The sequence below is a fragment of the Etheostoma cragini genome, chromosome 15 (genome assembly GCF_013103735.1).
Source record: "Etheostoma cragini isolate CJK2018 chromosome 15, CSU_Ecrag_1.0, whole genome shotgun sequence".
Taxonomy (NCBI): Eukaryota; Metazoa; Chordata; class Actinopteri; order Perciformes; family Percidae; genus Etheostoma; species Etheostoma cragini.
In genome coordinates, this window is record NC_048421.1 from 14,249,704 (window position 1) to 14,266,206 (window position 16,503).

The 16,503-nt window shown below is 41.0% G+C and overlaps 1 protein-coding gene across 3 annotated transcripts in view; it reads left to right on the forward strand.

Annotated features, from left to right (window-relative positions):
- The first annotated feature begins 768 nt into the window (after positions 1-768).
- The window catches only part of stat5a (signal transducer and activator of transcription 5a), a 64,010-nt gene continuing 48,275 nt past the window's right edge, over positions 769-16,503 (forward strand). For all 3 annotated transcript variants that reach the window (XM_034894772.1, XM_034894773.1, XM_034894771.1), the window contains exon 1: positions 769-930. Coding sequence is in view for 2 of the 3 variants with exons in the window: in XM_034894773.1 (XP_034750664.1) it covers positions 893-930 (38 nt within the window). In the remaining variant the exon portion in view is untranslated. The remainder of the gene's footprint in view (positions 931-16,503) is intronic.

Here is a 16,503-nt window from a genome sequence, read left to right on the forward strand (position 1 = left end):
AACAACTGTTCACGTGGTTGCTGTTTACCTTTTCTGTGTGTTTTGGTGTAGCCTATCTCAGGCAGAAATATGCAGCTCTCATAATGACATTTGCCCCTGGCACATTGTCCTGTGACTAATTTTGGCAGGTTTGACGGTGGGATCTTTTACAATTGAGATCATTTTTTTGTACCAGGAGGCGTCGCCATTCTCCAGATTGAGGGCCGCAGATTTGGGAATAATGCACCGAGTTGGATAGAAAATGAACTGCACAGTAGATTAGACTTAATCTGATCAACCGGTCTGTCGTGACTGTGTGCAACAGAGAAATTAAGAGACAAGTTAGTCCGAGATTAATGCTGCAGCAACGAGGCAGCAACTGAATACTGTATTAATATTAGTAGCCTATAGTGAGTTTGCTTTATTCTTTTATTTAAGTATTAATTTATCTGTGAATGTTCGCGGTTGTTTTTCATGTGTTATTCTGCACAAAATGAAGTCTTTAAAAATCCGAACATTATATAGGCCTACCGATGGGCATGTCAGACAATGTGCACCATAATGAAAATAAAAAAATAGAATAATATGAAATAAAACTAACACGATGTCTGAAATAATAGGCTAGATGTCTATTGTTATAGCCTACCTCCTCCTTCAGACTGAACCCAGCTTTGGTCGAAAATCAAGCATCAGCAGGACAGAAATCAAGTTTCCCACTCTCGTTGAAGAACCACCGGAAGTGGGCGGGCTTGTCAGAGAGAGAGAGAGAGAGAGAGAGAGAGAGAGAGAGAAAGAGAGAGAGAGAGCAGTGAACTGTGAGGCAAACTGTTGGAAACTAAGCGACTGACTGACGGACTGAAAGAGATTCCCGCTGTAGGTTGCTCACGTCGCTGCAGCCTCTTCCCCTCATTTTATGAAAAAGGACAGAGAGTCTTCAGTCGCTCCACAGAGGTGAGTGGGACACTTTGAATGTCTTCGAAATGGGTTTTGTCTGAAGAGGTGAACGTCCTCGCCTCGTCCCACTAACGGTCCCCGTTGCGAAACAATATTCTGACAGCAGCGCTGCTCCGTCTCCACACGCTGTAACCACAGCTAGCAACAGAACCAGGCTGCATGCACGCGGGCACATTTCTGGACACTTACTTTTTTTAAATGTATTATTTAGACTTTTTGTCTTTCTCCTTTGTGTTTTTAAGCGATGCTGAATCAACAGGCAGGATTCCTGTGATACGCTATTTCTACCGTGATCTTCACGGACTGACAGCATGAGTCACCTTATTGTCATTGCTGCAAATAACACTACAAGGACTGACTCACTATCACAGTTGTCTCTTTTAAACACGTCTAAGTGTTTCTATAGGCGCGAGCCTCCGTCCAGAAGGGCAAGACTCAGATGTAACTTCCAGACATATTGAGTCTCAGCCGAGGTGAAATGAGACCATAAGGTTAACCTGCGGCAGCACACACAGATTTTACAGGCTCTGTTGTAAAAGCGAGAATAGTGCCCAGGAGTCTAATAATGGTGTAATGGGCATGCTTCAGAAGTTTGACAGCCCGACTGAGTCACTCTGGTACTTTGCTCAGCATGCCCTGCAGCTGCATTCAAGTGCAGCTTGGAGCGTCTTTTTCTGGAGGATTTCCAATTTTGTGTGCTTTTATTTCATATTTCATAGAGACATTTTGTACTTTGTACTCCATGCAACGTCTGACTGCTGTTCTAGATAAAGACTCCACATACACACACACACACACACACACATACACACACACACACACACACACACACACACACACACACACACACACGATCACAAACAAATGCATTATTATAGATTAGGCTACATGAACTACACAGTAGCAGTTGCCATTTTGACCAGCGGTAACATAAAATCTGCTTCTGCTTGTATGTCAACACATCAACAAGTACATTTTACTGTTGGTAGGCTACTTCTACTAGTACCAACTTCGTTTTATTCAAGTGAAAGATTTGGATAATATGGATTTTTGTTAATATAATTTATTTAAGGAAAAAGCCTGACTGTTACAACATTGGAGTGACAAAAAACAACAACTATTCAGTACAATTAAGTCACTCACTGTTGAATCCTATATGTACAGTTGCAGTATGAGGATATGGAAAATAAAAAATAAATAAAAAGGTTACTATTATCTTGGTACTAGAGCTCCACACAGACACACAATATGTCTTTATACTGTAGTTATTTTACACTCTAAGAATATGGCTTGAGAAGAAGAAGAAACTTTCTCTGGAGGAATTTAGTAGGCTACTATAAATGCCAGCTCATGTTCTCACGGAAGCTGAATACAAAATTTGAAAGAAGTCGGGTGTTAATTCTGATTGAGCGTTACTGTGAAAAAGAGGATGCATTGTTGCTTTGCGTTGGCTTGTTGATATGTGGCCTGAAAAAAACAAACATGAAACGATGGTTCATGAATGTCAACTCAAAGCTAACTGACTGTCAACACTGTAACACACAACTCCTGAATCAAGGCCCATGTGTGTGTGTGGTTGCTTACAAACAGTATTGAAATGTCACTGACGCTTTGATATCTCTGTGTGTATGTGTCCTCGTGTATTTGTGTGCAGATGAGCTTACCTGCCCCTTCCTGATATGCATCCTCTGTCATTTTCTTGCTGGCTAAATGTTGAGTTGGATCAATAAGACCCTGTGTGTTTTTCTTTTGGACAAACTGGCAACATTTCTTCTAGGAAGCTACGACAACGACTCTGTCCCCTATGGCTTCTATGGTAATGGATAATTACATGTTGTTATAACGCTCCCTGCTCACTGTGATGATGTTCCCCCTTGACGTCGCTGTGTGAATACTTTGGATGAGCTCACTGACTCAAGACTCATGTTCATTGTCAGTTTTCATTTGATCTTCTCTTTTGCTCATTCGTGCTGCTCTCTCAATCAATGAAACTTTTCAGTTAAGCTGTACACTAGAGGAAATAAGGGTCAGTGACTTTTAGCGTTTAACCCCATTGGCCTCTGTTGCTGTGGTGCACGGTGCTCGCTGAAGGCAGGCTTTCCCAGATTTCTGTGAAAATGAGGGTGTTTTGGGTCGGAGTGGGAACATGCTGGGCAGGCATGCATTGGTTGCCACACTGTGTCCCTGACAGAAAGACCCAGATGCTGGAGGAGTTGCAGCAGGGGAGACAGGGGAACCCAGTGCTTTATCTCACAAGCCCACTGTGCCATGTGCTCACAGCATGGCATGTCCTTAAGCTTGTCTGTGTGCCTCTCACTTTTTCACTGCCAGACAAGTTTAGGGTTCAGCAAGCCTAGAAGGACGTATGAGTACTGAAGGTAGGAGGGAGTTAGTCGGAGAAGGATAAACAGGGGACATGTTCTTCAGCATTGACATCATGGGTAGCTGGAAGTGAACCGATTAGGGCAACAGTTTTTGATCTGACTGAGCCATGAGCTGATGAATGCGCCGAGCATGGGGCCTCTCTTCGGGCTGAACCGAGGTGGACAGGATGGACAGATGAAAGATAACAGGAAGGAGACCAGGAATTTTCTTTATCTTGTGATCCAATTCTTTGAGGAAACTTTGTGATGAAAATGATGACAAACGGGAGGGGAGGTTTAAAGTGAAAGAGAAAGGGGGAAACTCATTAAAAGGGAAGTGATCAGGAAACATGTGGTGACATGCACCTTAGCCTCCTCCCCCTTTCAGTTGGGCTAACGCTAATCCACTGTTCACGTGACCATGAGCTTTTAGAGTGGTCTAGGCCAGCAGCGCTCTGATCCATCTGTCGAAAAGCGTTGCTGATTGTTGGCATCCACAGCGTGTACGCATGTCTCATGATCACTGGCTGTTCCACACAAGACTCACATTTGATTTCAATCCAGGGTTTATCAGAAGTCTCTTTCTTTGATACTGTCTTTCCCATTATCCTTTATTCTCCATCTATCTCTTTCTTTGTCAAACTTTCATTTCATCTGCTTCACTTCTGCACTGTGCAGTAAGTGGAAGGAGGAAGACAGTCAACCCTGCCAGACACTGAGAAGCTTGATAAGGCCTCAGGGACCTTATAAGAAAAGCCAGAACTTTAAAAGACACGTTTTTGTCTGACAGATGTCAGCTCAGAATAGGCTCAGAATATATATCTGTGGTTTGGATTAAACTTTTCCTCATTTTTACACAATACCCATCTGCAAAACACACAAGAGAAAAATGCTGTTGCAACTTGCTGGCCCGGCCCATATGGCTCTCAGTACCACGCTGTCTTTCCTATCTAGTCTCCTTTGCATTAACCAGAAGCATACATGACTACCAATGCTGACTAAAGTTCAGGGACATGAATAATCTGCATGTCACTATCTTGTGGATTTAAAAACAGCATTCAAAAACTCACTTTGTTCTTTAGATTAGGCTATGGCAAATCATATTAAGTTTTACACAATATCTCTCACCCTTTGGCTTGATCCATGTTGTTACGCTTCAGTAGGGACACACGCCCAGCTAAGGGTCGATAGCTCGAAGGTTACTGAAAGCCAGCTTGTGCGCAACTGTAACGGGCATTGCCCTTTTTTTCTTTGGATTCCCAACAGCAGTTTTTGGAATCTGAGTGAGAAAAGAGAAGTGGTTTTCCTTTTACAACTAGCATCATGTGTGCTCTATCTTGACCCCCAGATTGTAGTCCAAGAGTAGCTCAGTGACCGACAGCACACAACTGTGGCTGTGCCTTGAAGCTTGAAGAAATATTACTGTCATTAAAATGCATAATCTTCTAAGACATTTGCTGCACATGTGCCCGAGTTGAATTGTTTCATTAAATGAGTTAAAAAAAAAAAAAAAAAAGGTTTACTGTAGAGTGTTGGATTTGACCTTATGTGAGTTATTGATCTCTTTTTTCATATTGGTTTTGGAAAGTTACACTGTCTAACCACTTTTATGTTTTATTAATGCCTTTGGGCCTTGAGTCATGCTTTCATGCATGAATTATGTGAACGAATGGCTTCATCTGTTCCCTAAAGGATTTTGTATCATGTGATGTCTTGAATCTGAAAAAGAGGGAAAGATGGTTTGTTTGTTTGTTTGTTTGTTTAGTGCAGAACATGTGCAAGACATCTTGTTGATGAGTAATATTTTGTGTCATGAATTATGATAGTTTTAAACCGGAAATTGATTTGTGCATAATCCTGTACAGGCACAGTTTTATTCCACTATAGCATCTCTTAGCGATCTTAATTAACAGTTTTACCTGGTTGCATATTGACTGTTTAAGTACTTCAGGTGGAGTTATACCTCTCTGTGTGGCGCCAAAGTCTTTACTGAAGCTCTGTTTGCATAGTGTTCGCAGTTCATTTTCTCTTTTTGCACCCACACTATTCACACAGTGCAACCTTATATAGCCTGACCCCCCGGCCTACTTCTGAAGGAAGTGTAGTTTATCACCCATGAAGTGACCAGGAAGCTGTATTGAGTACGCCGCCATCTGACAGATGTGTCAAGTTGGAGAGGGGCAGTGTTCACAGTAACACTGACAATATGAAATGAACCAAGTTTGAAGCATCATACTGAAAGTTTCTTATAGGGCTGCACGATAATGGCCAAAATGCTAATCACGATTATATTGATCAATATTGAGATCACAATTAATTATCACGATTATTTGTTGATTTTAACCAAAACACATTTTATTGTCACATAGGCTATTTATAACTGCTTTCACATCCATATTGTGCTACATCTCATCTCTTGTTGAAGTTGCATGTTGTACACACATACAGCTGCAACACATGTAAATTAAAATTAGCTTTCTGAAATAAATAGCCTAGTCTCTATTTAAAAAAATGTACCTCTGAGAAAGCTCCTTCCCTGGTTTTCAACATTAACTGATTTAAAAGAGCTAGGGAGAGAGGGGGAGTGCAATGGACGTAGGCCTATTGACTACTCACAGAGTGACGGACGACTCATTATGAATGGATTAAGCAGGGGTCAAATGGCGGGTCAACGTAGTTACACAGCTTGTGTGTTTTTAAATGTCTGTATCGTAACTGCCCTGCATTTTTATGATCTATGATATTCTGGCCATGGGTCACATCTCTCGCCCAGGTTCAACAGGTGACAGGTGAGCTAACAGACATTAACTAGTGCCTTAGAGCCCTGTGAGCTAACAGACACTAACTAGCGCCCTAGAGCCCTGTGAGCTAACAGACATTAACTAGCGCCCTAGAGCCCTGTGAGCTAACAGACATTAACTAGCACCCTAGAGCCCTGTGAGCTAACATACACTAACTAACACCAACTAGCACTGGTCACTGTTGTTGTCTGAAAAACAACACAGACTGGACAAAATGTTGCGTTTACTGGTAAACTGGTAAAACTTGTGACTGACGTATAACCGATCTGTTGTGGAATTCCTCCGCGACTGTCTACATCTAGAAACTAAGCTGTGCAGTGCAGGGTACAACTCTGACTGGCACATGATCAAACAGCGGTTTACAGAGTGGTGTATGGTATATATGAAATACGGAATGAATGGAATGACGCATTTAAAATATCGCTCGATCACAAAAATATAATCGTGGGAAGCCAAAATCGTGATAAGGATTCAAATTTGATTAATTGTTTAGCCCTAGTTTCTCAGTACAGCAAAGTCTTAGGCCTAGTGTCAGGAAAAGCTCTCTTGTCCTTAAATGCTCCCTCTGAACTGTTGAACTGGAACGGAATGTGATAATGTCAAAGGAATACTTTGCCGATATTTAACCAACTTTGTGTCACAATGATGTATGTGTAAGCAGTACATTCTGGTAGTTGTAGTTTTTTTTTTTCACCTTTTGAGAGAAAGGAAATATCCCATCTTCTTTCCTCTGTTTTCAGAAATTCTACTGCATAGAAAAGACCCACTTTCCAGTGGTAAAATACTTCTTTAATGGTGACATTACTTGGCATACACCACTGCAAACTACTTTACATTATCCGAACCAAGACGTTACTGTCTATAATGAAGTTATATGATTAAGTTAATATGATTTGCTGTTGCTCCCAAACTCTGCCGTGATGGTCCATCTTTCAGATCTCGTGCAGACTATTTCAGGTCATTAGAACGTGGTTGAAGTTTAAATTACCTCACTTTGAGCCAGTAAAGTGAGCCTCATCCTGCCCTCCTCAGCTTCAATTGGGTCATGTTCACACCCCAAGACTTGTCCCTTAATAAGAGGACCAATCCGGATGAAACCTGAGGCTGAGGTAATTGCATCCGCCACTACAGGTGTGAGGAAAGCAGATAGGAAAGAAAGAACCCACATATGGCCAGAGTCATGTATGGTCAAAAATGAATCATGATTAATAGGCCTTACTGTATGTATTGTCATTTTAACATGAAAAGAAGCTTTTGAAGCTTTTTTTGAAGTTTTAATGTGCTGAGTATAGTATTTTCTTTATTTAGAAACTCCAGTTCTGCTGTTTTTTGTTGTTGCTAAAAAACATTGCAGCTAAATCAGTTTTGTTGGGTCTGCACAGAGACAAATTTAATTTCCTCTTGTGGGATTTATAAATTATTTCTTCTTCGACTGGCAACACACATGTATTCACATGGGACCGACAACATAAACAATTTAGCTAGTTGTTTGTGCTGCAATTATTCATGACACTTGTCAGAATAAATGTGTGTGTGACATGTATGCCTGTGTTTTGTTGGACCAGATTTAGGTCATGGATGCTCCCTTGTGTCTGGGCAAAGAGCTAACATCTGCGAAAGATTAATGTAAGGAGCATTTGATTAAAAAATGATTATGATGACATACAAAAAAGATATTTTTTAAGGATTATGTTTTGGCCTTTATTTGACAGAATAGCTGAAGACAGGAAAGGGGGAAGGGAAAGGAGGGGGGACAGGCAAGAGTCGTGGGTTGGACACAAACACAGGTCTGCAGTAAGGCCTGTGTCTTGGTATATGGGGTGCAAGCTCAATCAGGTGAGTTACCGGGGCGCCCCAAATGTTCTCAATCATTGAAGCTTATGCCTCATTTATATGTGATTGACTTTGGATTAAAGTGCACTAGATTAGGGTAGAATTAGAGCAGAATGGTTAAACATAAATACCTTCTTTGCATGCAAGTGTGTGTGACCTTTGTGCATTTTCTGCCGTTTTTTAATAAAACAACATCCCTAGTAAAGTCAGTGTTTGAATTTGTAGAGCTGTTATCCTGTATTGATTCTGCGAGCTCATCTGTGCCCACGGCAGCGTCAGACTAACAAGGCTCTCAGATGAGCTGTGCACGACATCTCCAGCCACCCTGCCAATCTACAAAACAACAGAACTCTTTTTGGTTGTTGTCTTTAAAATGAAATAAGTACTTGTATCACTTTATTTAAACAATCCACATTCATTGTATTGTAGACGGTATGCGGTCTTGCTGATACCAGATGTAAAATTTGACAAAGCTAAAGATGCACTTGTGCATGCGGTACAGTATATGCGTGTCTTGAGTAGGGATGGACCGATTATGGGCCATGGCTGATTATCGGGCCTTTTTTTGTAGGCCTGCACAATTCGGTGAAAAATATGAATCACAATTTTTTTTAGCTTTGAATTGATATCATGATTGATATCATGATCATGATGCCACGACCACACCACCATCACCAATACCACTAGCCTGTAAACATAGAGGCTTCATTGAAGACAAGGGAGAGCATTGCAGCGCTTAGGAGCTCTTTAAAACCTATTTTATATACAGTCTATGTTTAAAACTCACGGAAGAAAGTAGTGGAGTTTGTGATGCAGTCTGCTCGTAAAATTAAATGAGAATAAAAGTCATTAGAAAAACAAAGAAATAAAAGTTATTTAAAAATGAAATCGCGACCAGGGGTGAATCTAAACCTCAATTTAATAACGATATTGTAGATCATCTGTATTGGCGTCTTATTCTCCTGATAACTGATAAAGTAAATTACTTTAAACAGTGCATTACTTTGTCTCCGTTACAGCTCTGTCTGTCCCTCTGACTGAATGTCTCTCCCACCACACTGTGTAGGCCTATTATGTTGACAGTTTCTAATTTATTAAATAGTTGCTTAAAGTATTTTAAACAGTTAAAGTTTAAGTTTAAAATCTTAAATTTGACTTTGACTTAAAATGTTTACCAATTTTTAGTGTAAGTGCATCTCGGTTAACTACTAATAATCGCCTTAAAAAAACAGTATCGTCGATCCCTAGTCTTGAGTTTGTTATTAAGTAATTCCCGTCTCTGTAGGCCAAAGAGTGGTCTATGATCAATTCAAAGTGTAACCATTGATAAAGATGTTCAGCCTTGTGTCATGTTTATCATGAATAAGATGAGTGTAATCTTCACCTATACATGTAAAGAAACAGCGGAGCCGGCAGGATTCTCTTTCACAGCACGTACGAGAATCGCCCGGCCGCTAGTAACCCATGTGTGTTCATAGGTTCATACGCAAACATGCATGGAGACGTTTATACTCAACGCATTGATTGTTGCCGTATTCTCCCAAGCGCCACGGGGCATAGAAACTAATTAATCTGTGAAAAAAAACAAGCAGTAGTAGAGAAGGAGTAGAGAGCGGACGTAACGGAACGCATTCCGCCTGGAAACAGTAAACGCATGAAAAACTGAAAAACTGAAAATACGAACACTCTCTCTCCATTAGACCGTTTTTAGCAATCTCTTATTCTTCTCCACACCCTGTTCAGTATAGTGGCTCTCTCCTACCACGCATTTAAGGCCATTTGACTCCCAGTGGTCTCTACATGAAGAATCATACAGACGGTTGTAAAGGTGAACCCGTTCGGCCAGTCTTCCCAGCCTTCTGTGTTAAAATGGAAAGCGCACTCCCAGTTACAAAACTTCTGAGACTTTTTTTTTGCCTTCACGCTGGACACAAAACCTCTCCAGAAACCATCACCTTATGCATTCCAGGCACGTCCAGCTGGCTGGAGTCCTCGCGGAAGACCCAGGACTAGGTGAAAAGATTATATCTCCAATTTAATGTGGCTCGGAAAGGGAAGTTTGGGGTCTCCTGCTGGAGCAGCTGCCCCTGCGACCCAAAACTGGATAAGCGGATGAAAATGAAGAGATGGATGCTGGACACAAAAGGCGTGTTGACATCATTCTTTGGTACTTGAACCTCGAGAGAGAGAGAGAGAGAGAGAGAGAGAGAGAGAGAGAGAGAGAGAGAGAGAGAGAGTCATCATGTTTGCACTAAGGTTACTGATACAACACCACTGTGTGCGTCCACCAGTATTCATGCATTCATGTTATTGGCAAAGAGATGTGAGATGAGACTGGCTCCGTTAATCCAACTTAACAAATTTATTTTGAAAATAACTGTATCCAGGGTGCATACAGCATTACAGCTGCCTACGCCACTGCAAAGAAACATTCCAGTAGCTCATCTTTGACCAATAAATCCAATCTGTTACTGTCCTCACTATCCCCTTTGAGGCATTTGGCCATGTGAGTCAATCACATGTGCTGTTAAATATATGCTGAGAAAGAGACTGTGAAGGTAAATATGGTGCAAACTGTAAGAAAGCGTAGATGCGATGTCAGCTTGTACAACTAAAATTGAACTCGTAGATGTGATGTGAGCACTTGCTTTGCTGCCGAGGTCAACCTGATCAGATCGGAGATCCAGGGGGACACGGAGAGCTCCAGACCCGGTAGCAGCGGCGCATCCCCCCTGGAGCTCACCGCCAGTGTTGGTGGAATAGCCAGCTAGTGTTAGCGAACTAACCAACCAGCACACTTATAAATAAATACATTTTAATTTAAAAGGCACGCGTTATACCCACTGATGGTGGTACGTCCACAGCTGCAGGACCTGGAGCTCAACGCCAGTGTTTCAGTTTGAGTGATAAAAGTGTTAGGATAACTAAAATGTATTTAGTTTGCTAACACTAGCTTGCTATTCCACCAACACTGGCGGTGAGCTCCAGGGGGGTTGTGCCGCTGCTACCGGGTCAGGAGCTCTCCGTGTCCGCTGGAGCTCCGATCAGATCAGGGCAAAGTCGATAGCGAAGCCTTCTAGCAATGTTTCCACGCTGGCCAAGCCCCACTGATGGCGGTCCGTCCACAGCTGCAGGACCTGGAGCTCAGCCCCAGTTTTTCAGTTGGACTGTTAAAAGTGTTGAGATAATTAAAAGGTATTTACAGTATTTGGAAGAGGGCTGGCTGCTAGTTAGCCAAAGCTAGCTAAATATGCTGGACAGAGTTGTCCCTCATCTGGCGATAGAAACCCTGCTGTCCCCAGCCGTCCTGTTGGCTCAAAGCTCCACAGACTATGTCCAGAGGTACGAATTAGTTTTGCACCAAATGTATCGCAAGAAGTGTTGCAAAAGTCGAGGACGCAGACTCGCTGCTGTGTGCTGCGAGAGAGCAAATTGCAGCAACAGATTCGAGAGGTTGTAATCACTAAGTTGTGGTTGTACTGTAGAAGTCACTGAACTGAAGAAAAAAATTATATAACTACAGATTTTTTGTACAAGCTCTCAAATCATATTCTACAATTGCTCACATCACATCTTCACACTCTCACATTTTGCACAATATTTACTTTCAAAGTAGACGGAGGTCGGGAGGGGAGGGGGATGTTGTGCAAATACAGTAAATTGTTTAGCATTGCAATGGCTCAATGGCACTGCCATCAAATCTCACACATTTCCTTTGTTGCATGATCTGCTATCCCTGCTCTTTGTTTTGCACACAGCCGAGCCATGAGGCAGCATGTCTATTAAATTATAAATAGATCGCCTCGCACTGGGTTGGTATTTTTCTCTTTTTAGTTTTACCTACAGAAAACACTTTCAACTGTGGAAAATGTCTATTTATTCTTACATGTGGATATGCAAACTAAAATGGCTACAAAAAGTCCCCTTAAAAAAATACAAAATGGAAACCACAGATATGGCCTTTAGCATCATTGAATAGATGTATAGGACAATACGGGAAAAATGAGTACAACTTAATTTGCAATGCAAATTTGCAATGCATCCTTTCCCCCATCAATATACTGTATGTTTTTCTATAAATACAAGTTGTTTTCCCAATCCTATCTCCTGGCTACAGATAATTGAATTATCTTAAATGTCTTTCTTATACAGTATATCCTTTTTCACCTACAAGGTCAATGTTGTTTTTCATTAACAAAAAAGCAACAAATTATCCGTGCATTTATATTGAACTAAGCTTTAGGAGCTATCAAAAAACAATAATAAAACTGATAGTAAATCTTAAAAGTGGCGCTTCCGTCCTAATTATGCTTTTAAACGAAAGTCTTTAAGTTTTTAAGTCCAGTAAATTCACAAGAAGACCTTAGGTTGCATTTTGGCTAGATTTACTCTTTAACTTATTTGATTTTCAATTCAGTGTGCACAACTCTTTTAGGCTGATTATTATTGACCATAAATGCATCCAGGAAGGATGCATTGAGAAGGCAGGCAAGTTTAGCAGTATTTTCACCTTGAACTGCTGTAACAATGCATACAATTTACGAAAATGTGCAGTGAATTAGGAAATCATCTTGTGCAGAGAAACCAGGAGATTGAGGGTAAGAGGGGTTGGCTGTTGCAGTCTGTGTTACCTCAGTGTCCATGCTCAGCTTATCCAGATCCAGCTTATCCTGTGCCTCTACCATAATCACCCATACGCCACCAGGCATACAGCACCATAAGGTTGATGCCTTTGTTTTTCTTGTTTAATGTGGCAGAGATGAGAGCTCTGTCTTGTTTTTTCAGTTTGTCGTCCTGTCATGAGCATCTCTGCCACACCTAGCACTAGCAATGCAACATAGCAACAGTATGACATTTGGATTATTGGTTGATGAGGACACTGTCTGTGGGCCATTGTGCAGAAATTAAACATAGATACGGCATGCTTTGTGTCACAAAAGAAATATATTATCAGGAGTGTGGCTATTGAAAGGACACACAAGCCAGGGCTATGTTAAGATATGTGATGAAAAGTGATGGATTGATTGGTCTACATAGCTGTTGAGTCGATCTACCACTGCTCTCTCCAGCATGACTGCTTTTGGATTAGCATCTGGGATCGTGCCCTTTCACCAGGGACGGGTCCCGTGAAACTGGAGCACTGACTGTGGCGATAGCGGGTTCACGTCTGACCACTATCATGACCCTTTAAGGATGACTGACAACGGCTTCTTTCTGACTCTGGTCATGATGCTGGCACAGTTTTTTTTTTAATCCTATTAATTTGGTCTGTGGCAGGGAGGATATTCAGTAACAGTTTGAAATGCGGAGGGGTCTGGATACAGCACACACCTCCGGTATGTTAATGTAAAATATACCTTCAGAGTCAACATTGCGTACATACTAGTCTTGTCAAACAAGTGTAAGCAAGACCAGAGAACTTTTCCCGCTTTGGTGTCCCTACAGGTTGGAAGGGGAATTGTCCATTACATTACATTATGCAAGTTTATAAACTAGACAGTGTAATCTAATGGACGATTCCGCTTCTAACCTGTAGGGGGTCCGAGGTGGGGAAAGTTCTCTAGTGTTGCTTTAAAGCTCAATCCTCATACCATGTCAAATGCCAAGTGCCTGCGTTGGTTTGAAGATGTTAGTGCGCCCTTCTTCTTCCCTTTTTTATTGGTTAAATAGAGCTCTGTCCCAGGTCAATCAATGGCTAGCTCGGGGCTGTGTTTCCAGAGCCTTGACATCAGTTGAATGTTGAGCTTTGAGTAACGATACAAATTTTAAAAATGCAGGCTTTGTGAGCCCTGAGGATTGCTAGTTTGCTTTTAACTATTGGTGGTGCTCGGGGCTTCAGCACTCAGCTCTGGGCCCTGTTCAGGGCTTGAACTCAGTTCTGTCTAAACGTCTGTGGGGTAAAGGTGGAGTTGACCTTTACTGAAAGCAATGAGCTTGCCATGAGGGGAGGGGCTACATGGTAAGGGGAGCAACAGCGCTAGGGGGGTTGTGTCCATAGCTCTGGTAACCGGGTTGGATTCTGTGTGTGAGAAAATGCAGCTATCTGAACTCTGACACATGACAAGCTGGATAGATCAAAGGGCAGAGCTCTCAATAAGCTGCGTGCAGTAGTGTTTACAGGAGCACTGAAGGAGCAAAGAGGAAAGGAGAGAAGTAGAAAACTACAGCAAAAGAGGAGATTTTGAAGTTAGACGCAACAGTAGAGAGCAAAACTAAAATAAGCCTTTCAATAACGAACGTTTTGACGGTTAAATTCTTCCCATTTTTCCCAACAATAAAACTCTGCCTGTCACTGTTGCCGTTGGAGCAGTTTGAAGATGTTGAAACAATACATAACCCATATTTGCCTAAACCATCCTCCCTCCCCCTTCCACACACACACACTGCATGTACATGCACACACACTGCATGTACATGCACACACACTAACACACACACACACGCACACACAATGTCTCCTTGATTCTTCCAGCATGAAATGCCTCTCACTGCTAGCATAGAGGTCACAAAGATTGAGTCTGCATGACTTAGAGAGGTAATGGACAAGAAATTTAGCCCTGGAGAGAAGTGTCATTTTCTTTTGTTTAAATTTATTTTATAAATCTGGTATTGAAAATAGTATTGTTCAGGCACCGGTGTTGAATTCACTGTACCAATATCAACATTTTTTGAACGATACCCAGTTGTAACTGAAAAGAATGTCTCTGGTTAACTAAGTCAAATTAAGGCTCGCTTATACAATCACATGCAAATGTCAAGTGATTGGCTCTGACAAACAAATTTAGCAGCACACACTTTATTCCAGCTGATGAAAAGCATTGATTTGACTGCCTGAATCCACCGTATAGATGTGAGCTCACGCAGTGCATGGTCATCTCTTCCCAACTCCTCACGCAGCAGGGCGGCCAAGTCCACAGCAGCCAAGGGTATGCAGGGACATCCTCTTACTAAACATTTCACAGTTAGTTATGTTGGGCTCTCTGACAGTTATATGGAAATGAGAGGAGGAGAAAAAGGCCTTCAAGATAAAGTATTGCAGATAATGAACAGGCAGTCTGACCTCTTGATAAGTAATGTGTCAGTAGAAATATACTAAGAGAGTATTAATTTACATCTGTAAGTCATTGTTACTGAGTCAGGGTTCATTCAGCCGTGATACAGTCAGCAACCTTTTGAGCAGCTGTGATAGCAAGAACTTCCTACAAGATCATCTTGTTTTGGACAACAATTTCTGACTCCAGGGGGGCTGTTTCACAAAAGCAGAATTTATAAATCCAGGATAACCAAAAAAGCGAGGCTTAATCTAGTCTAATCTGTGCAGCCTTGCTTGGTGCGTTTCACGAAGGCCAAGCCAGGCTGAGGAGGAGCAACTAGGTCGAGCCACACTGAAGCATTTTGGACAGATGCACGTTTACACGTGCACGTTCATGCATTTCTTAACAGACCGCAAGATTGATCAAAGATTTACTGACGCTAAAATGGAGAATACGGATTGCTCATCGTTTACACAGATAGAGCAGCATTTTCTTGTTGAAGTATGACAACTTGAAACACATTATTTGTAAAAAGAAACACGGTAATAAAACAGCGAGAGAAAGTGTGGCAGATGATCGTGGACCGACTAAATGCATATGTAGCCTAAAAACGTACATTTACTGCTCACTGCTCTGAATTGAAACTGTCATAATCATACCATTCAAGGATCAGGCATTAGCACAAATTAACTGTTGTACTCTTTACCTTAAAAGTAAGCAGACGTTAATGTTCCTCAGGAAATTTACCATGAAAATCAATTTTCTACAACTCGTAATGATGCGTTGATATGATATAAATTTCCTTAGTCATATTAACTTCCACTGCTTTCCTTTTAACGTTTAACTGTTCAGTTTTGCAAATGACAAATGACTTATTAAATGTTTTCAGTTAAGAACAGTAGTTCGTAAATATATATTTTTAGTCCATCATTCAGTCGGTCCGCTATTATCTGCAGTGCTTTCTCACACGTGTTTTTTTAAATGTATCTCTTCTTCTTCCTTCTTTAAATAATAAATGCTTATGCATATATATATGGACATAGAAAATAAAAACACTGAAAAAAAATTGAGTCTAAAAACTAGAAACTAGAAAGATAATTAAGTAAGAAATATAATGCACTGTAAACATGAATGTAACAAAGTATGTTTATCAGCTATTTCCCCCCAGCAAAATATGAGGTCAAAAACTATTTGGGGGGGGGCACTTCCTGTTGTTACATGAATGTACAGTGGACTACACTATTTAGTTATTGGTTCAGTGAATTAAGACTATAATTAAGGAGGATTTTATAATTAGGATAGGTTTTTATAACTATAGTCCCAGTTTACTCGATAACACAGATTGTGTGCTAAGAATGCCAATTTATTGAATCCTTCATTGTTAAAGAATAACAAAAAACAATAATCAACTAAAATAATTTAAGATGCATTTTTCCACTATAGAAACACACATGTACAGCACTTTATATATTGCCCTTAGTAACGGACTGTATTTAAAACACATTTGGCAACTTTATCAGCCTTTCTATTTATCTAACA